The following is a 22,262-nucleotide window of genomic DNA, read 5'->3' on the forward strand; positions in this document are numbered from 1 at the left end:
TCTTGAAAAACTAACATTGCAAAGTTGTCACATTAGTTTTGTAAGGTTGAAAGTATATCTTTTAGAGCTATGCTCCCTTGAAAACCTGTGTAGGACAGAGTCTGCAGCCTCCACGCCAACAGAGCTCAAGTGGCAGAGAATCTGCCTGCAATGCAGGAGACATGGATTCAATCCCTGGGTCAGGAAGATCCCCAGAAGGAGGAAATCACAACCCTCTCCAGTATTCTTGTCTGGAGAATCCCATGGACAGAGGAGACCGGTGGGCTACAGTCCCTGTGGTCACAGAGAGTCAGACACACGCCCAAACACCAACCCTGAGCACGCACATGCCCAAACACCAACAGAAGGGCTGCCTTCTCAGCCAGCGGTGGACTGGGTGAGCACGCGGAGGATGTCACGAGCGCACAGTTAATCCCGGGCGGATAAGGCGCAGGTCAGCGGTCAACACGGGCCACAGAGGCACAGTGATGGCCCAGGGATGTGGCCGGAGTCCCCCCAGGCCCGAGGCACACGCTGGCCTCCCTGACGTCGGCCACTGAGCGACTGTCCCGCCCCGGCCGCCCACACCCCACTGGCCCGGGCTGTGAACTCTGCTCCCTGACTGTCAGCGGCCCGTGGCCAAGTTGGGACCCTGTGCCCACCCCGCCCCCCACCGCCCTGGGGCTGGGCAGCTGGAGGCTGACCTCTCGCTGTGAGGCGGCTGTAGACCTGGGAGTTCACTTCCTTGTCCCGCATATAGCATCGAATCTCCTCCACCGCCTCGCGGATGATGGTGACGGCCAGCACGAAGCCCTGCAGGAGAGAGAGACAAAGAGAGAGGGTGAGCCGGCCTGAAAGCCACCGGCCTCCCCTGGGGCCGGGACAGAAGAGACCAGAAGCCACGCGGCAGGGCGGCGGGTTTTCCACTCGCACAAGCCCCAGCAGGCCCACTCCTCTGACTCTCCTACCCTGGAGAAATCCGCACGGGTACCAGGACGTCCCACTCACCCCCACCACAGGGTTCCTAAGAGTGAAAAACACAGAAGCCCCAGAACCGTCCAGGGGGGCCGCCCCTGATGTCTGTAGCTCACTCGCCACGTGCCGGATGCCATTGGAAGCACGTTCCCCACCCTGGAGCAGTTCACCCCTGGAATGGCCATGCTAGCCGGGAAGAGGCAGACACACAGAGATGAAGAAAATAAAATGGGCCTCCCCAGTGGCTCAGTCGGCAAAGAATCCGCCTGCGATGCAGGAGACCCGGGTTCGAGCCCTGGGTCGGGAAGATCCCCCGGAAAAGGAAATGCAATTCACTCCAGTATTCTTGCATAGAGAATGCCACGGAGAGAGGAGCCTGGCGGACTACAGTCCATGCGGCCTCAGAGAGCCAGACACAGCTTAGCAACTAAACCAAGGACGTCAGGTCGATCATTCAGGGCTCCTGTTCAGAGTCCGTGCTCTCAGGCCACAGCGCTCTGCACCTGCAGAAACCTGGATGGGTGGAACCAAGCAGGTGGGCCACCAGGGCACAAAATGAGTCACGAGGCCTGTTGTATTGACGCTGGGAGGGAAATTAACCTTCCAGACAGAGCACTGTTCAGATGAACACCAACAAAGGTCCCATACGCTGCTAAAGGCTTGCCAATATCCTTTTTTTTTTTAATATGAGGTCTCTATTTGGGTTTGTGTGTGTGTGAACTCAATCATGTCCGACTCTTGGGACCCCATGGACTATATCCTGCCTGGCTTCTCTGTCCATGGAATCTTCCAGGCAAGAATACTGGAGTGGGCTGCCATTTCCTACTCCAGGGGATCTTCCCGACCCAGGGGTCAAACCCACATGTCTTGCGTCTCCTGCATTGGCAGGCAGATTTCTTACCACTGTGCCAACTGGGAAGCCCCCACTGCTTAACTATTGGTTAGGTTCCTCTGTAGAGAACAGGACAGGCCAGGGTGGGGACTTCTTACTTGGCCACAAAGTATGTGGACTCTTAGCCCTCCTAGCAGGGACAAACCTGCACCCCCTACACTGGAAGCAAAGTCTTAACAACTGAACCACCAAGGGCATCCTCATGTTAAAGTAATAACTGCAGAAGCACCCATCAGTGAAAGGAAAATTTTAAGCCGCCCCGCCTTCCCATGTTAGATATGATACCCCACTCACAAAGCCTGGTGCAGACTGGTGTCTGTCACCCGTGGTAAGAACCCATTTTTGTCTAGACTTTTCTTCTCGTATCAATAAAAGCAAGAGCAGCCATTCATTTTTCTTACAAAAGAGCCTTGTCATCTCTCTTTTTAAAGTCATTTTTTTTAAATACAGAGGACACAATTGCCCCTGAGGTTAGCAGTCATGAATTCTTTGAGGATTTCATTTTCATTCTGTTTACCCCATGCAATATATTAACTTAGATTCAAAGGACATTAAATCTCTTATGTAAATCTAGCCAGCGATGAGCCGCTTTGTGGAACCCCTCCCAAGGCCCACACATCTTTGCCATCAAAGGATTTCTCCTGTTTCCAATCAGAAGGAAAGTACACACTGAAGCCAAAGCAAAACCGGTACATTTTAGAATGAAAGCATGACCAGACCACATAGGGAGGTGAGAGAAAACCTGGTCTGGAAAAGCAGGGCCCAGGTTTGCAGAATCCGTCCGTCCCCCCCGCCCGCCGCCCCACACACACACACTGCTGTTTCATTCTGGGCCAGAATCCAGGTTTCAGCTGTTTGTTTTTTCAAGTGTTGCCGTTTCTAGTTCTCTCTGCGGGTCTGGCTAAATCCCACTGATGTTACTGGGATGTGTGTGCTTATCACAAACACAGGAGGCGCTCACCTCCCTGCTGCATGTAAATGCTGCCTCCTGAGTCCTCCTGGGCTTCCCAGGCGGCACAGTGGTAAAGAACCTGCCTGCCAATGCTGGAGACACTAGAGTCATGGGTTCGATCCCTGGGTCAGGAAGATCCCCCGGAGGAGGGCATGGCAACCCTCTCCAGTATTCTTGCCTGTAGAATTCCACGGACAGAGGAGCCTGGGCGGGCTACAGTTCAAGGGGTCGTAAAAAGCTGGAAACGACTGAGCGACTTAGCACACAGGCACACAGTCAGGAGTTGGGACCCAGAGCTGAAAGTGACTTTCTACTGAGTGAAATTCCTTAGGAGTCAGGGGGCTCACAAACACAAGTTACCGTATCTATGACCTCCCCCCACCCCAATACACACACACACACAGAATCCTCACCAATCCCAGGGGACCTGCCATCTCTTAAGCTAGAAACTGCTTTACAAAGTGATGCAAATGTGGTCCAGATATAAATTCCAACCATCCAGCTTTGGAGGTCCTAAGGGCCAAATCACTTCACGGCAAACAAGACGGGGAGACAGTAGAGACAGTTACAGACTATTTTCCTGGGCTCCAAAATCACTGCAGATGGTGACTGCAGCCATGAAATTAAAAGACACTTACTCCTTGGAAGGAAAGGTATGACCAACCTAGATAGCATATTAAAAAGCAGAGACATTACTTTGCCAGCAAAGGTCCATCTATTCAAGGCTATGGTTTTTCCACTGGTCAGGTATGGATGAAAGTTGGACCATAAAGAAATCTGAGTGCCGAAGAATTGATGGTTTTTAACTATGGTGTTGGAGAAGACTCTTGAGAGTCCCTTGGACTGCAAGGAGATCCAACCAGTCCATCCTAAAGGAGATCAGTCCTGGGTATTCATTGGAAGGACTGATGCTGAAGCTGAAACTCCAGTACTCTGGCCACCTCATACGAAGAGCTGACTCACTGGAAAAGACCCTGATGGTGGGAAAGATTGAGGTCAGGAGGAGAAAGGGATGACAGAGGATGAGATGGTTGGATGGCATCACTGACTCAATGGACCTGAGTTTGAGAAAACTCTGGGAGTTGGCGATGGACAGGGAAGCCTGGCTGTGCTGCAGTCCACGGGGTCACAAAGAGGCGGACACGACTGAGCGACTGAACTGACCGAAGGGCCAAAGACACCGAGAAAGAAGCTTGAAGCAGGCAGTGGAGGGTTGCCTAAACCTGTAAGGAAATCAGAGGTGGTGGCAGTGAGCAGACAAAATCCTGAAGGCGCTAAGACTCTTCTGTAAAGCTGTGCATCAAAACAGATTTACTGGGAATTCCCTGGGGGTCCAGAATTAGGCCTCCACGCTTCCACTGCTGAGGGCCCAGGTTAGAGCTCTGGTTGGGGAACTAAGATCCCATAAGCTGCATGGTGCAGTCAAAAAAAAAAAAAAAAGATCTACTAAAGCAAAACTCCTGAGAGAACTCAGAAAAGCAGCTACTTCTGCTTGGGGAGGCAGGCTGACTGGAGAGGGGCAAAGAGAACTTTCTGGGCTGGTGAGAATGCCCTGTGCTGACCACGGGTGCTGGCAACACACAGGGAACTGAAAACTCAGTATCACACAGACTGCATCTTAATAACAAAGAAATCTAGATTTATTATTTGATCTTCATACAATTTTACTGATAATCTCATCTGTTTCCTGAGGAACATCTCCCACGAGTACATTAGCATCAAGAAGAAAGTTACCAGGACTTCCCTGGGAGTCCAGTGGTTAAGAATCTGCTTCCAATGCTGGGGATGTAGGGTTGAGCCCGGGTCCAGGAACTAAGACGCCACCCAGCACAGGGCAATTAAGCCTGCGTACCTCAACCAGAGAGAAGCCTGTGCACCAAAAAGAAAGGGCTTGAATGCCGCAACTAAGACCCAATGCAGCCAAATAAATAAATACTTTAAAAAAAAAAAAAAAAAGAAAAAACGTTACCAAAAGCTAAGACGTAATCCACACAATGACCGACCATGGCACTAGTACCAGAACTTCAAAATTCAAATGAGGACATTTCCTGAGAATCTTCTCTGTGTCAGGAGCTATCTGCAGGGTTCTTCTTGCTGTACTTCACTGCACCTCTCAACAAGCATGGGAATAGACACAATCACCCCCTACCATGTACGGGTGCACAGTACCCTCATCTGTAGATGAGGAAACCGAGGTTCAGAAAAGCTAGTTCCAATCACACGGCTTCTCAAAGAGGCTGCAGGGCAACAGTCTGGCCCCACAGCCCTCATTCTGAACCACTGAGCTCACGGCTGGGCTTGAAATGAGAGGACTCTCGGGGCAGTCAGATACATTTCAGAATGTACTTCAGCCAAGCACTGGAAGTTGATTCTCCACATATACATCTAGGGGACTTAGGAGAAATCAGCTGCAGTCACTGGGAAACAGATGTCATCTACTTGTCTTTGACCCCAAACTGCCCTCTCTGTAGCCCCTGGAAAGAGAGGAAGAACTTGTGCAAGACGACCACCTCCTTCTGTCTTTGAACGATCACAGGAAACCCTGGCCACGGGGCAGTTAGGACTGCCCGAGGCTGCTGGTAACCCTCGCTTCTCTCTACAGAGGCCCAGGAAAACCAGGACTTGGCTGCTTGCATCAGGAGTCAGGCCTCTGGCTCCTCCTGGAAACTCTGAGCATCATTTCAGCGAAGAGACACGGGCTAGAACTGGAGCGGGGCTCTCGTTGGAAGGGCAGGAGCCCTCCAACTCATCCTGGCCTCTCCACGGGCCCCCACTGCATTTTCCGAGGGGCTTCCACAGTCCCCGGGGTCAGCATCATCAGTGCTAATATGCGGAATACATCCCAGACCAGAAAGGGGCACAGCACCTGCCTTCGAGCTGTGTTCAACACTTTGAGCCTTGGTCACCGGCCCCAAGAACCAACGTGGTCTCCCCCTGCAGAGGGAGCAACTCTACTCAACAGTTTCAAACACCTTGACTACACATCTGAGCTAATGTAGTTTCCCAGAAGTTTCCAACTTCCAGAAAGGCACTGAGGTGACTTGAGACACAGGTCTCTGTACCTGGAGATAAAAAATACTTCATAACAGGCCACACCACCCCCCCTCCAAGGACTTCCCTAGTGGCTCAGAAGTAAAGAATCCGCCTGCAATGCAGGAGACCCAGATTTGATCCCTGGGCCGGGAAGATCCCCTGGAGAAGGGAGTGGCCACCCACTCCACTATTCTTGCCTGGAGAATCCCATGGACAGAGGAGCCTGGTGGGCTATAGTCCATGGGATCGCAGAGAAAGTGAGCGACGAACACTTTCACCCCTGTTCCAAAGAAAACTACTAGCTTTGGTGAAGAACCCTGCAGACCTCCATGTATTTATTTACCAGCTTCGGGTCAGTCACACTCCATACACAATCACTGAAGCACAGAATCGGCTGCTTGGTCAGCCTCTGACGCTGACACTGCCCACATCATAAACAGAAAACAAATCAAAGGGCAGAAGCCACCGCGGAGGCCCTGCCTTTCTTGGGACCGCTGTGTGCCAGGGCCCAGTACCTGGCAATCCGCGGTGAGCAGGCGGGAAAGGCTTGGGAAACAAGGAGAGACTCGACAACAGACAGACGGAAGGAAGGAAGAGCCAGGCACCGCAGCGGTGGGCAGAACAGAGCGTCACCAGGAAAACCTCGGGGGCTCCCAACGTGTTGGCCTGGGGGCGTCCTCTCCCTCTGAGAGGCCACGTTCTGTTCCAGCTGCCCAACCTCGGATCCTCCCGAAAAGATGCCCCAACTGACTCACCAGGGGAACCCAGTAGGTGTAGAGCGCGCCGAGTCGCATCTCGGGGACGAACTGGGAGCAGGCGAGAAGCAGGAAGTAGAGGTTGAAGAAGTATTTGAACTGGTTAAACAGCACCTGCAGTGGAGACAGGAGACACTCGAGGCTGGTGGGCTCGGAGCGAGGCAGACGCGTGGCCTCTGAAACACTCCCCCGGAACACGACTCACGAGGTACCTGCATGTACACTTGGCGCTCTGCCACCTGTTGTTTAGGAAAACTCACCTGGGTGATGAAAACACCATGGGTCAAAGTAAAGACGCAAATGATGCCCGTGGGAATTCTAAACACCAAAGTCAAGGCAGTGGGGACTTCTGGGTGTGGGGTCCCTGACAATAGCTGTTGGGTTTTATTTCTTTTGCAAGTGAGGAAAGGCCACTCCGAATGCCGCTGAAGAGGGTTTGGTGGGAAAGGCTTAGGTTGTAAGACTGAATCAAGAGAGAGACACACTGATCTCAGTGGTGTGATTTCAACGCCAGACAGTAACTACAGCAGAATTTCATCCCATGTGGCAGGAGAGTTCTGGCAGTTTCACTGGCCCCACGTGCCCTGGGAGTGTCACCAATGCCCTGACTCATCTGGCCAGCAGGCAACGAGCGGAGACGCCCTGCCTGCTCAGGGCACTGTCCAGCCCCAGCTCCTGCCCTGCCGTGGGCACGTGGATGTCCCACACACCCCGGGCGGTGTAGCTGTGAGATGCGGGAGAGTTGCCTGACGTGCCTCAGAGTTTCCACGAATGAGAAATTAACTTGCACTTGACTTTAGATACTGAGATTTCGGGGACCAGGGGAGGGAGGTGAACCAGGTAGCAATAAACGCAGCCAAAAATCACCCTTAAAGAAACATTCAGGGGGTTCCCTCGGAGCTCAGTGGAAAAGCATCTGCCTGCCAATGCAGGAGACACGGGTTTGGTCCCTGGTCTGGGAAGATTACAGATGCCACAGAGCAACTAAGCCCGTGGGCCACGACTACCGAGCCTGGGCCCCGTGGCCAGCGAGCCGCAACCACCAAGCTTGCACCCCATGACAAGAGAAGCCTCCGTGCTGCAACTAGAGAGCAACCCCTGTGTGCTGCAACTAGAGAAAAGCCTGCGGGCATCAGCGAAGACCCAGCACAGCCAAAAACAAATCAATTATTAAAAAGAAACTCAGGCTGACCTTACGCTACGGTATAAGGTATCTGTTTTCATGTTCTCACTCAGTAAATCTGTGACTTTTTTTTTCTTTCAGCTTTGAAACTGATTGTTGCTGCTGCTTCTACAGCCAGCTGGTGTAGTTTTGGAGGCCACAATGGATAAAAATCAATATTTAACTTAAGGGTGTGCTGGGGGGGAGGTTTTCAGAAGGCTTGTCTGTTGATCGGTATAAATTAACAAACAAAACAGACAATTGCAGGACAATATATTACTAAGCAAAATAAACATTAGCAAATATGTTAATAGAAAGTCTCTCTGGATGGAAGTATTAAAATCTATCTTTAAAAAGATTTCTTGGAACTTCCCTGGCGGTCCAGTGGTTAAGAATCCACCTCCCGGGACTCCCTGCTGGTTCAGTGGCTAAGACCTGAGCTCCCAATGCAGGGGTGCCCAGGTTTGATCCCTGGTCCGGGAGCTAGATCCCACATGTCACAACTCACACTCAGGAGAGCCGAATAAATAAATATTTTTAAAAATTTAAAAAAAGAATCCACCTCACAATGCAGAGGATGCATGTTCAATCCCTGGTCAGGGAACTAAGAACCCCCATGCTGTGGGGCAAGTAAACCCATGTGCCTCAACTGCTGAGCCTGCAGGCCTCAGCAGAAGACTCCACGGGCTGCAACTAAGACAATACAGCCAGAGGAAAGAGATAAATTTAAAAAAAAAAATTTCTCTACACTTTTAGCTCCCAACTTTTCTCTTCTTAATATGTGTTCCAAGATGGTAATGGGGGGAAATATAGGCACTGATTTTTTTTTTTTGTAACAAAGCTAGGCCCTCAAAATATCTTTTTTCACTCCTCTTAGGCCAAACACACCAAATAAACGTGAAGTTATTGCAGCCGATCAGGTGGCGTCTCACAGCCTTGCAGACAGAAGGCAACCCCTTCCAGGTGCTCGGGACTAAGGGAGGTGAACGGCCGGGGTGAGTGGGAAAGACACGGGGTGCTCACAGACCCTGCGGCAGGAGCCTCGGTCTGCCAAGACTGATACCACTGCACACACGTGGTGTAAGAAGGAAAAAACCATGTTGTCCCGGACCGTACGTACCCCAGGCAGAAAGGTGAAGAAGTTGTACTTCTGATTGTTGATGACATTTCGAGGGTACCGCTGGTCCCTCTTCTCCGGGCGCCCCAACCAGACTGTGCGCGGCCTGGGCTCGCCTCCACCACAGCATCTCAGCCACTCGCCGCACCTGTGGGAAAGACACGCCCACACCGTCAAGGCCACGCCCTCGTTATCAAGGCCACACCCATGCCATCACGGCCACGCCCACACCTGTCAAGGCCACGCCCTCCCAGAACTTCTCTCTCTAAAGCATCTTCACTGGGTCAGAACCGCAGTCCCATCTGGGGCTTCATCCTTTAGTGAGCAGCGAAAACAGAGCTGATGCATCTAAGAAGACAGCCGTGGTCCAAATCAAAGATGCTTTGTCCAAAAAAAAAAAAAAAGGTGCTTTGTCCCCAAGCCCAAATTAATTAAAAAAGCAGGGTCTGTTTGTTTTTTTTAGATTTAGGAAGTAAATACATAACAACAGAACTTTTATCACTTTTGATATGTTGCAGATGAGAGAGGAAAGCTCAGGATAGCTGAAAAAGGTCCCCCTGAGTTTGCCAAAATGTGAGAAACGGCTGAGTCTGGCCTTGAAGCAGGTCTGTCTTATTCTCAAAGCTATCAAGGGTGCTGGTTACACCAAGATTACTATAAATGAAGAGAAGGAAAAGAATCTCCTTCCACGCCCATCTCTCCTCTTTAGCAACACACTGGAGGAGCACGCCAGGAATGATGACTTGGGGCCCCACATGAGCCGGAGATGGGCCGGCGTGCCAGCTGTAGGCAAGCGGGCCCCAAGGGCTGCCCCCAGACGGCAGCTCCTCAGGCGCCCTGGGGGAGGCCAGGGGCACCTGGGCACCTGCCCGGCTCTGATGAAATCAGGCTGCTCTGAGACACACATCCTCAGCCCCAATTCTCGCCAAAAAAAAGGCACCGCATCCTTCAAGAGAGCCTGTAAACAAGGCGTCTTGAGAATTATGACCCTCATCAGCCCCTTGTGGTAGAAAGACCGCAGGCGGAATGCTCCTCCCTGGGCCCCAGCACACGCACCTGCTGGGAGGGAGGAAGCCCAGCCCTGCCAGCCCCTTGAGACACTGCCAGCTGAAGGCAAACCATCCCGATGTGGCCATCACGACTTACATAATTACTTGTCAGCGACAGACCTGCCTTCTGTCCCTCCTCTTTCAGGCCAGGCATGTCCTGCTGAGGCTGTGGGCTCAGGACTCTTAAAGACTCTGGCAAGCCAGCAAGCCTGCTCAGATGCTCAAAATTTCCATGATGAAACACGATACTCTTTCTTAAAAATAGCATCCTGGTTCCAGTAAACCGGTGCTGGGGGTGGGGCAGGGAGGCTGCTGGTGGCTCCCATGAGGACAGGTTTCACTTCTAAGTAACTCATTCATGTCGGCCAGAGAAACACAGGGCAACCAGGAGGAGTCGAACCGCGCTCCTGCCCGTAGGTGCGAATCACCCAGGCGGGCCAGCGTGGGGCAAAGGGCCAAACGGACGGGGAGGGGGATGCACTGAGCAGAATCACACCTGTCCGTTTGCAGACACCTTCCTCGTGGTCTTCCACTCTGCCAAGGACCAGCAATTCTCTCCCTATCCTGTGATAATCCTCTAATGGTGACTCCCGGAGCGGAATGTTTCTAATGAAAGCTGAAGAGAACCACAGACTGTCAGGCTGACTGTTTAAATGAGTTCTGTTTGCTCTCTGCTAGCAGAAGGTTCGACACAGCCAGCTACAAGGTTAATCTCTCCGAGACGGCACCTGCAGGCGTGCGCGTGCACAGGGGCAGGTCTTGCAGGGCAACCTGCGTGAGGCGGCGAAGACCGGAAACGAACCGAATCGGTCACGGGTCGCGGGGCGGGCGGGGGCTGGTCAGGACTTCCCTGGCGGTCCGGTGGTTTGGACTCCACGCTTCCAATGCAAGGGGTACGGGTTCAATCCCTGGTCGGGGAACTAAGACCCCACATGCTATCTTGTGAAGCCAAAAAAATATTAAAGGAAAAAAGTGGGTGCTGGTCAAACAAGCAGGAAACGTTCATACAAGGGGATGCTCAACAGTCTTTAATGGAGGAGACAGAGTTGCATGTGCTAAATGGTCCTATTTGCAAGATATGTTAAATGGAAACGGCTGAAAGGTGTGTCCAGGACACCATTCTTTGCACGGAGGCAAGAGGATAACATGCAGACGTGCTTGAAAGTGCAGAAAACTTCCATAATGAGCTGATAACGTGGGTTCCTTTGGAAGGAGGGGCTGGGGGGCCTTTTCCTATGTATTCTCTGGCCACACTGGACACATATTACCTATGTATAAGGCTAAATGTGCGCATATTACCTATGTGTCAGAGAAGGCAATGGCAACCCACTCTGGTAGGCTGCAATCCATGGGGTCGCTAGGAGTCGGGCAGGACTGAGCGACTTCACTTTCACTTTCTTGCATTGGAGAAGGAAATGGCAACCCACTCCGGTGTTCTTGCCTGGAGAATCCCAGGGACAGGGGAGCCTGGTGGGCTGCCGTCTATGGGGTCGCACAGAGTCGGACACGACTGAAGCGACTTCAGCAGCAGCAGCAGCATTACCTGTGTGTGGGGCTAAATGTACCCATATTACCTATGTATGGGGCTAAATGTGCGTCTATGTGTGTACGTGTGTGTGCGTTTTCAGCTAAATCCGTAACAGTAAGCACTTATTAAGTGCTCACCTGGTCCAACCATGATTCCAGGTCCTGGGTGGGGATGGGGGGACCTAACTTTGGAACAAGATCCTTTGCTTCTACTTCCTCACAAATACAAAAGCAGGCAAGCACTTGGCACAAGATAAAATAAGGCCTTTGTGTCACTGAGGTCAGGGCAGCGAGCCCCAGACCGAAGCCCTTCCGCCTGCATATTCGCTGCCCTGCCCGAGCCACGCCGTGAATTCTCACATCAAGCTCCCCAGTCACCCAGTCACCCTTCGGGGCCTGCTGGCGGGGTGGACTGACTCCTTCAGCGCAGTGACAGACGAAGCTTCCTCAGGCGCGGGCGCTGGAGACACGCCCCTGGAGGAGAAGGCGGCCCCCACCCCCCCACCCCCCAGCTTCCCAGGCCGCGGCCCAGGGGGGCAGGTGGGCAGCATCTGCGTGTGAGTCGGCCACGCGCCCGGAACCTGCCATCCCTCGGGCCCTTAAAGCCCCGCTGTGGCCCCGGGGTCACCTTCCCAGGGCCCTCCCGTGGACACCCCAGGCCCCGGCCCCTCCACGCCAGCGCCGGGATTCCTTCCCACCGGGTTTGTCTGGGGGCCCTTCTGCCGGCGTCCACCAGGGGCACTGCGGGCTCCGGCTCCCTCACACCGGCGAGCCAACCAGCGCTGTGCCTGCAGCCCCCTGCCCCGCCTGCAGGCCAGCTCCACTCCGGCCGTCCGGTGGCCTGAACTGCACCGTCTGCAACCAGCCCGGCACCCCAGCCTCAGGGGGGGCCCTGTCCAAGTGTGTCCCGCCTCGAGTTCAGTCCCTCAGCCGAGGCCCCCATATCGTCTTCTCGTATTCTGCACTTACTCTTTCATCATAATTCTGTAAGTCAGTTTCCCTCCATCTCTCCACCTGATCCAGCCGATGCCGACCCCACCTCTGAGCTCCAGGTATGATGAGCCTGGGACCCAGGCTTGGCCAAGCAAAGCCCTCGACACGCTGATGGGCTCAGAGGAGGAGCCGATGAGAGGCCTGACTGGGGGTTTCGCTAGAAATTCCAGAAAAGACGTGCCCTTCACCCTGTGGTTGTTTAGGTGGCAGAAAAGAGGCCTGGAGTTGCAGGCAGCCAGCCGCCTTGCTCCCGTTTAGGGAGAGTCAGCCTGAAAAATGGAGTCGCAAGGAAGATGTAGAGACCCCAGAGGCTCTGAGCAGCCGGGGGCAGAGCGTAGGTCTCCTGGGCTTCTCCTGTCTTCCGTGCGCGCTATGTGACTTCAGTCGTGTCTGGCCCTGGGACCCCCACGGACTGTAGCCTCTCAGACTCCTCTGTCCATGGGATTCTCCAGCCAAGAATACTGGAGTGGGTGCCACGCACTCCTCCTTCAGGGGATCGTCCCCACCCAGGGATCGAACCCAGGTCCCTTATGTTTCCGGCATTGGCAGGCGGGTTCTTTAACCACTAGCACCACCTGGGAAGCCCAAGTCTCAGGCATCAGTAAATTGGTTTTTGTTTTTATTTCACTTTGCTAAAGCCAATGTCGGGCTTCCCAGGTAGTTCAGTGGTAAAGAACCTGCCTGCCAATGCAGAAGATGTAGGTTCAATCCCTGGGTCGGGAAGATCCCCTGGAGAAGGAAATGGCAACCCGCTCCAGTATTCTTGCCTGGAGAATCTCATAGACAGAGAAACCAGGCAGGCTGCAGTCCACGGGGCTGCAAAGAGTCGGACACACATAGTCGGCAAAGCCAATGTTAAGTGGGTGTATTAACCTCCGCCCCAAATCTCCTAATAGTCCTGTCTGCCATGTGACTGGACTGTCCGTAAAGATTCATTTTTACTGGTTTGTGTATCTTCACTTTTAAGTTTTTAAAGCCTGTGGTCTTATCATCCTGACCTCTCCACACTGATTTCTTCGGGGCTGCGCTGTGCAAACATGGAAGTTTTACACTGAAGTTACTTAAAATAAGAGTTGAGTTCCTCATTCTCAGTAGCCACATTCTGAGTGTTCCGCAGTCACAGGTGGCCAGTGGCATGTGCTGGACGGTGCAGACAGAGAACATTCCAGCACGACAGAGCTTCCCCTGGACTGAGTGGCTTTACAGCTTCTGGCAAGGCCCCTCCTCCTACCTGACTGTGGACCAGACCTCAGCCACAGGAACATCAGTAAGCAGACCCCCAACTGAAGGCGCGCACGCACGCGCACACACACACACACACACACACACGATTTCTACATACCAACCACCTCCACTTTCTAAGTTCTTAAGTTTGCCTCAATTTGCACTTTTTTTTTTTTGCGGGGGGTGGGGGTTGCTGCATTTCAAGGCACGTGGAATGTTTTAGTTCCCAGACCAGGGATCAAATCCGTGTCCCCTGTGGGAGTCTTAACCACTAGGGGGCCAGGGAAGTCCTCTTAATCTGCATATCTTAAATCAGTGATTCTCAGCAGGAAGAAGGCGGGTAGTTACTGGTGTCTCCTAGGTGGAGGAGGGCAAGATTCTGCTAAACATTCTAGAAAACCCAAGATGACACCACCCCCCACCCCCCAAGAATGATGCGGGTCCCAAATGTCAGTTACACCTTGGTTGAGAGTCCCTGCCCTGTATTTCTATCAGTGTATCTTAAAAGGTAATGGAAGGGACCTCCCTGACAGTTCAGTGCTTAAGATCCCAGGCTTCCAAAGCAGGGGGCTTGGGTTCGATCCCTGGTCAGGGAACTAAGATCCCACATGCTACACTACACAGCCAAAAAATTAAAACAAACAAAAAAAATTTTTTAAAAAGGTAACTTAATACCACTATCATAAATGGAAAACTAGTATCAGTTGCCATAAACCGAAGGTAAACAACAAAATCCACACCAGGAGAAGCAAACGTCACTAAACTCCCACTGGACACAGGGCCCTGGGCCCCAAGCTGCTGCTTCCTCTCTTGGCTGCACGACAGTAGCAAGTGTCGGCTGTTCAAAAGTGGACCCTGGGACTTCCCCGGCGGTCCAGGGGTTAAGAATCCGCCTTCCAGCCTTCCAATGCAGGGGACGTGGGTTCCACCCCTGGGGGAGGAACAAAGATCCCACATGCCACAGGACAACTCGGCCTCTCTCGATGCATCGAAGAGCCTGCAGGCTGCAGTGAAGCTGCAGTGCGGCCAAAATTTTGTTTAAAAAAAGAGGTTTGACAGAAAACAACAAAATTCTGTAAAGCAATTATCTTTCAATTAAAAAAAAGAAAAACAAAAAAAAGTGGGCCCTGACAGGGTTAGAAATATTGAAGGAAAACTGAAAAGGGAAGTTAAGGGTCTCACTATATGTCTGCATGAGATTTACTTCCTGTCCGTGAATGACTTAGACATCCCCACTGTAGCACCGGGAGCCAGCATCTGCCTGCATTTGGAGAACCGCTGTCCTGCAGCGAAGCCATGGGCAAATTTCCAAGTGACGAAGTCTTCCCCCAGCACCCCCGTCAGTCCAAACAGAACAGGCAGCAGCCAGGGCCCCACCTGACATCTGGATTTATACCCACAGCTCTTCTTCCAGCAGCTGCCCCCCACCCCATCTGTGCAGGGGTGGAAGTCAGCCCCACGGGAGGTCCAAGGGGGGCGTGCCTGGAGCTGCGGGGGCGGCTGCCACCCTGCTGCTGCTTCTCAACACCAAACTGAGCCGTCTGTCACTTTCCCAGACAAATTAGCTCCTACCCCACCCTCTAGACAGGCTTGGGGACAGGGGCTGCAAGATAGAACCCCTGAGTGTGAGAAATCAATGCAGAGGCTGGAAAAGAAGGAACAGGAGTCCCAGATTCAGAACAGCAGGACCACGTGGGCTAAGTGATAAACCCGGGCTTGCTTTTTTTTTCAGCTGTGCTATTTGGCACGTCAGCTCTTCATTCACCAAACAGGGATCCAACCCTGCCGTGGAAGCATGAAGCCTTAACCACTCGACTGCCACAGAAGTCTCTGAACACTGGCTTTTAAACCAGACAGACCTACAAGCAAACCCCAGCCCAGCTCCACCCCAGCTGTGCACCCCTGGACAATTATTCTTCTATGCTTCCCTCTCTTCCTGTCTGTAATAAGACCTGCTTTGCTGAATTATCAAAAGGATTAAGGACGTTAAATACAGAGGGAGTAAGCAATGCCTAGCACATAACAGGCACTCCACTAATAGTAGACATTATTTCTCTTGAGTTATTTTTTCAGACTTAAAAAAACATGAAAAATTTCTCACCTGTTGCTAGCAACAGCGATTAAACTAGGTTAAGATGGAAGGCTAGAAATAACTGAGCTTACACTGCTCCCAGCTTAGACCGTTTAAACAAAGGGAAACCAAAGGGGACCTTCTTATGGTCTGACTCTAGAACAAACAGAAGTCTTGATGGTCAGTAGCCTGATGGCCAGATGCGGTGGTTTCGCACAATCTGGGCAAATGCAAGGGGAAAAGCAAACATTACAGGGGGACGTGCCAAGGGAACGGCGTTTCTGGAAGAGGTAACTAGTGTAACAAGGAGCCGCCTCCAAAGAAACGATCGTTTCTGCCTCGGTGCTGCCGCCAGCAGCAGGCACTCAGTAAATATTTGCTAAATTGACTTCGTGACGCACCCACCCTCCCTGAAGCCGGAGTCCAGAAATCTAGAGTTTTCAGTGTTGACACTGGGCAGATCCAGGAAGAATGCAAGGGAAAATTAAATGCGATGCAGAGAACTCACAGACACACAGAACAAACTGCGGTACCTGGGGAGAGGGGCGAGATGGGGGAAGGGGTTAAGAGGTACCAACTACTGTCGAGCTGCAAGGATATACTGCACGACACAGGGGACGTGGCCAATGTTTTATAACTGTAGATGGACTGCAGCCTTTACAATTGTGAACCACTGCACGGTACATCTGAAACTTAGATGATACTGCACACTAAATGTACACAATGTTTTTTACAAAGCAACATAGAGGAAATAGCCGGCAACAGTGGTTCTCAATGTGAGTATGGGGTCAGTTTGCCTCTGGGGACACTTGGCAATGTCTAGAGAGAAGTCTGGTGATCACAACTGCAGGTTCAGGGAAGGGAGGGGATAATGGCATCTAGTGGGTAGAAGCCAAGGGTGCTACTGAACATTCCAAAGTGCACAGGCTGGCCCCATCCAGAGGATTATCTGGCCCCAAATGCCAAGAATTAATGCTTCTGAACTGTGGTGTTGGGGAAGACTCTTGAGGATTCCCTGGACTTCAAAGAGACCAAACCAGTCAATCCTAGAGGAAATCAACCCTGAATATTCATTGGAGGACTGACGCTGAAGCTGAAGCTCCAATACTGGGGCCACCTGATATGAAGAGTCGCCACACTGGAAAAGACTCTGATGCTGGGAAAGACGAAAGCAAAAGGAAATGGGGGTGGCAAAGGATGCGATGGTTGGCTGCCATCACTGACTCAATGGACATGAGTTTGAGCAACTCTGGGAAACAGTGAAAGACAGAGAGCCTGGTGTGCTGCAGTCCATGGGGTCACAGAGTCAGACATGACTGAGTGATTGTGCAACAACAAAAATGCCAACAGTCCCGACTCTGTCCCCTGCATGTCAGCGACGAGGGAAATATTCTCCAGCTGCACCGTCAAACACAGCGGCCACTAGCGACACGTGGCTGCTGAGCACTGGATGTACAAAATTTAAATTTTAGTTCACTACTTTAATGACCAAAAACAGCCACGTAAGTCTGGGAGCTGCTCTGCTGAACGGCCAGTCCCGAAGGACTAGAGGACGTAGCCCCACCTGCTAAGCACTTCGGGGCGGTGAAGGGGGGTGGGGGGGGGATGGAAGGGAAGGCATGAAGGGAAACTTTGCTCTTTGTTCCAGAATTGGGACAGATTGGCTAGACTTTTTTTTAAACTGGGAGAATGTAAAATCTAGAATCCAGACAAATGCAAAGAAGGAAGCAGTCCACTGAAGTCTGAAGTATCTCTGGCCACAGGAATGCTACTGTCTGGAGAAGAAACAAGACCACAGTTGCCCCCCCTTATCCATGGGAGACGCGGTCTAAGATCCCCCAGTGGATGCCTGAAGCCGAGGGCGGTTCCAAACTCCACAGGCACTGTGCTTTCGCTAAACACACAGACCTGTGGATAAAGTTTCACTTATAAATTAGGCACAGTAAGAGATTAACAAGAGTAACTGATAATAAGACAGAACAATTATAACAATAAAAGTTTATGTGAATGTGGGCTGTCTCTCAAAACATCTTACAGTACAAATTAAATGACTTTCTCATCTTAACTAACTTATCACACCCTGTGGCCATAATCTTTGCAGTTTGAAGTCATGAAAACTCACAGGAATTTCTTTTTCCCTCTTCACAATTTCATGGACAGAAGATCCATCCTTACTGTACATCTTAGCAACCTCAGCATAAGTTTTTTTTCTTTAAGTCGAGAACTTTCCACCTTTTCACTTAAAGGAAGCATTTTACAGCTTCCTTGTGACATATCCAAACTGCCAACATCATTATTTGGGGCCATTTTTGAGTAAAATAAGGGGCGATACAGTCGGTCTGAGAACAGAGGGGGCTGAGCGACTCCCAGGCCGGACAGGCGGGACAAACGACGACGGTTCAAGTCCAGGGCCGGACTGAGCTGCAAGACACACAGTCTCACCATGCGACTCAGAACGGCAGCCACTGTGGAACTTACGACCCGTTTATTCCGGAAGCTTTCCATTTAAGATTCTTGGGTCGCTCGCGCCTAACTGAAACCGTAGAAAGCAAAAGCTCAGAGAAGGTGGGACTACTGCGTATCCGTGAAAAGGGTAAAGTCAATGTAGCAACTTCTTTAAATGTAAAGCTCAGATCCTCTCACCTCGAAGGCTACCTTGGACGTGTCTTACACACATTTTGGTACAAAGTGATCAAGGGGAAACCCACGACGATGCTCACAGCAGCAATACACAGGAGAGCAAAACCCTGGGCATGAGCAGGTGCCCACGGCAGACGGACCCCTGGACGGTGGCTTTCTCTGCTCCTGCCCTTGTCATGGGCCACACACTGAGGCCTAAGCGCGACAGACATCAGCTCATCCAGTCCTCACACCCCCCCAAGCAGTGTCATCATGATGCCCGTTTTCAGAGAGCCGAACTCACCCGGCCAGGGTCACAGGGCCAGGGAGACGCACCTCCACAGGGAAGCCTCCTCCCTCCCAGCCCGGCTCCTCCCCTGCCGCCCTGGAGGCCTGGACTACAGCCCAGCCTCTGTGCTGCCCAACGGGGGTGGCTTTGGTGCTGAGACAGCTCCGCATGGCCACAAGCGAAGCTTCCAAGGGCACCTGTAAAGCGCCAGATAGTTACAGCACCTGTCGCTTGGGGGGAGTCGACTTCTGGAATCAGGGGGTGGAGGGGCTGGTCCAAGGGGGACATAGTCACACCTCTCCTGATGCTGCTGCCCCCCGGGAATGGAACGGGGGCTCCTCTCTCTGCAGGGCGGTAGACATGATGTCTGCACGCAGCTCTGTCAGGAGAAACTGTATCTACAAGGACCTTTATTCACTCAGCAAACACTGAATGCCTGCGCTCTGTTCTCTCTCGTGACCACTAACTGCAGCATCACGAGGTGCTCGGCCCCAGTCCACACACAGAGTGCCCGCGGGCGGCTGGTCCTCAGTCCGCCGTGGGCGCCCCCCCTCCACCTGTCTCAGACACTCGGAAACAGGAAGCCTGATACGCAGTCGACAGAGAAAGGAAAAAACTTGCGTTCTTACTTCTTTCACTCTCCTTTTTTAAAACTTTCCCAATCTCGTGGGTATGCGCTAGGCAAAAGGAAAAAGGCAAATGACTGGAGGAGGCCACCACCCATCTCCTGACCTGGGAGCACGGGCCGTTCTGGCTTTTCCAGGGTGTAACACAGCAGGGCCCTTCCAGAGAGTAGCTCATGATTAAGACATGGTGAGAGCCCCTGAATACTCACCAGCTCCATCCAACCCAGAGACCTGGGGATGCTAGCCCATGAAAGCTGTCCAAGATGTAGCAAAAATTCATGCATCAAGACTGCCTCTGCAGACTAAGTTTTAATTTCTAACAGCAAAACCCAACAAAATAAGGTCACCTAATAGCCATCTGATAAAACTGTAGATCAGAAGGAAATATGTTGTTGAGGCAATAAGTCATGTCCAACTCCTGTGTGACCCCATGGACTGTAGCCCGCCAGGCTCCTCTGTCCTTGGGATTTTTCAGGCAAGCATACTGGAGTGGGTTGCCATTTACTTCTCCAGGGATCTTCCTGACCCCAGGACAGAACCTGCGTATCCTGCACCTTGAGGCAGATTCTTTACCAGTGACCCACCAGGGAAGCCCAGAAGGAAACATGTCCAGTATCAACAGGAAGTTGGGCTTTAAATTCCAGCTACTGCAACTTTAACTTTTCTATAAGAAAAAGCACGAGTTTCCTTTAACAGAAATTATTACTTTTCTACTGGAAAACAGTAAGATGCTAGTGTTTGGACGTCTCCATGTGGGAGCCGGGGGGGCTCTGGGCGGGTTAGGCAGGTCCAGGCAGGGCCTGGCAGCCACCCTTGGCGGAGATACAGGGGCTCTTCTCCCCGAGCCTCCCCGAGCCCCGTATCTCAGCATCTCAGAATATACTGAGGAGAACCAGGCTCCTCTGCCCATGGCATTCTCCAGGCAAGAACACTGGAGCAGGTTGCCATTCCCTTCTCCAGGGGATCTTCCCGATCCAGGGATCAAACCCGGGTCTCCTGCACTGCAGGCAGATTCTTTATGGGCTATACTCCCATATAAAACAAAGAATTAAAAAAAAAAAAAAAAAAAGAACTAGGGTTTGAGTCCTGATTCTATCCAAACCTGTTTCAGCTTCTGCCCTTGGGCGAGTCATTTATCAATTCTTTTGTTTTTGAGGCAAAGATAGCAGGCCCAGTCCTTGGACTGTTGACTGTTTGAGGGTCGACACTCCTAAACCCTTCCTTGTTCACAGATCAATGACTGATTCCTACACTGACTTCATTTGGCAACGGAAGTGAGCAAACTCTAATAAACAGGCAGCATGGTCACCCCTTATGAACAAAAGATGCAGCAAGAATTAACAGGCATGAGTGAGCACCCGCTCCATGACCACATTCACTTAAAGGTCAAAAACAGGCCCAGTCTCTGCTGTTAGAAGTCAGGACACCGGTGGGGCGGGGGAGGAAGGAGAGGCGGGAGGCTTCTGAGGTCACAGTCTATTTATTCACCTCCGTTACAGGAGTGTGTTCACTTCATGAAAACTCATCAAGCTGTGCGTTTAAGGTGTACGCACTTTCCTGTGTGTGCACATGCATGGATGTGTATATATGCATAGTTTTTAATCAGCTGATTAAGAAAAAAATAAAAGCTCTGCCCATGGGACAAGTGGTCTTATCTGTTTACTTCCTGGTCCTTTGACTTAGCCAGACACAGTTGTGTCATTCCTTTTATGAGAGTCTCAAATTGCCTTTAATCTGGAGAACAAAAAAAGAGGGAAGAACATGAAGGTGGGGCAGTTCTCCAGTTTTACATTTTCTTTGGACCTCCCCGGGGGACTGACTGCTTTATACAAGCTAAAAGGTATTCAGATTCAAGGGTGAGTCCAGACATTTCAGAAACAGATGTTCTGCCCTTTTCCTCCACTACCAGGACCGTCTCCCTCACAGACAGTGAATTAGGAAAATAAGGATCAACATGCAAACTAACCCTGAAAACAGAAACTATGCTTAACTATGCTTCTGAAGAACTCACAATCACTGGGATAATTTGAAGTTTCTAAAATTTCCCCGTCACATCATTTCTGCTCTCTGCCTCTGCCACAAACAATGCACGTACTGGGTTGGCCAAAAAGTTCGTTCAGAGGTATGTGCAAACTCTCACGGAAAAACCAGAGCAAACTTTCTGGTCAACCCAATAGTGTGATAGGCGCTCAGTCATGTCTGGTGCCGTGGGACCCCACAGACTGTAGCCCGCCAGGCTCCCCTGTCCATAGGATTTTCCAGAACAAGAATACTGGAGTGGGTAGACATCCCCTTCTCCAGGGGATCTTCCTGACCCAGGGCTTGAACCCGGTTTCCTGCATCGCAGGCAGATTCTTTACCATCTGAGCCCCCAGGGAAGCCCAGTCAGCACACATCAGGAGTGAGCAACTCTTATAATTCTGAGCAGACTAATCTAGCACAGTCCGAGTGACAAGAATCAATGAACCAACCATCCAAAGTACAAACTGGAAATGTGACCACCGTAAACTTTGTAAACACAAGGAAACATCTGGAACCGGTGCCTCCTCCCTGGGAAGCACACGGCTGTGCTTTAGGTTACAGGAGCGGGTGTTACTCAGTTCTAGCGCACATGACCTTGCAATACGCTGAGGGAGACTGGACTGTCTAAAGAAAATTGCTGAAGAAGTTATCCATCGGTTTAAAATAAAAGTTTACCACTGACACCAAGAGACTCCTCACCCACAAACAACCAGCAGATGCTTCCTGTATTCGTCTTCTTAGGCGGCCATACGAAAATACCATGGACTGGGTGATTAAACAACAGAAATTTATATTCTGATCGTTCTGGTGGCTGGAAAGTCCAAGACCAAGATGTCGGCAGATGTGGCACTTCCGGAGGCCTCGCTCCTTGGCGTGCCCACAGCCACCTCGGCCCCGGGTCCTCAGGGACTGTCGTCTCATCCCTGGTGTCTCTCCTCTGTCCTCATCTCCTCCCAGAGCCCCACTCAGCCTGGTTG

General features: G+C 51.6%; 1 protein-coding gene across 5 annotated transcripts in view; it reads right to left on the reverse strand.

Annotated features, from left to right (window-relative positions):
• ATP9A (ATPase phospholipid transporting 9A (putative)) overlaps positions 1-22,262 on the reverse strand; it is a 124,083-nt gene that overhangs the window by 89,533 nt on the left and 12,288 nt on the right. For 4 of the 5 annotated variants that reach the window (XR_011489670.1, XM_020888914.2, XM_070472763.1 and 1 more), the window contains exons 2-4: positions 8,869-9,013; positions 6,587-6,700; positions 684-792 (exon numbers count right to left, since the gene is read on the reverse strand). Coding sequence is in view for 4 of the 5 variants with exons in the window: in XM_020888914.2 (XP_020744573.2) it covers positions 684-792; positions 6,587-6,700; positions 8,869-9,013 (368 nt within the window). In the remaining variant the exon portion in view is untranslated. Of the gene's footprint in view, positions 1-683; positions 793-6,586; positions 6,701-8,868; positions 9,014-10,011; positions 10,031-22,262 lie in introns of those variants that run through there. The other variant, XM_020888905.2, reaches the window with a different exon arrangement.

Source organism: Odocoileus virginianus, chromosome 9 (genome assembly GCF_023699985.2).
Source record: "Odocoileus virginianus isolate 20LAN1187 ecotype Illinois chromosome 9, Ovbor_1.2, whole genome shotgun sequence".
NCBI classification, from domain to species: Eukaryota; Metazoa; Chordata; class Mammalia; order Artiodactyla; family Cervidae; genus Odocoileus; species Odocoileus virginianus.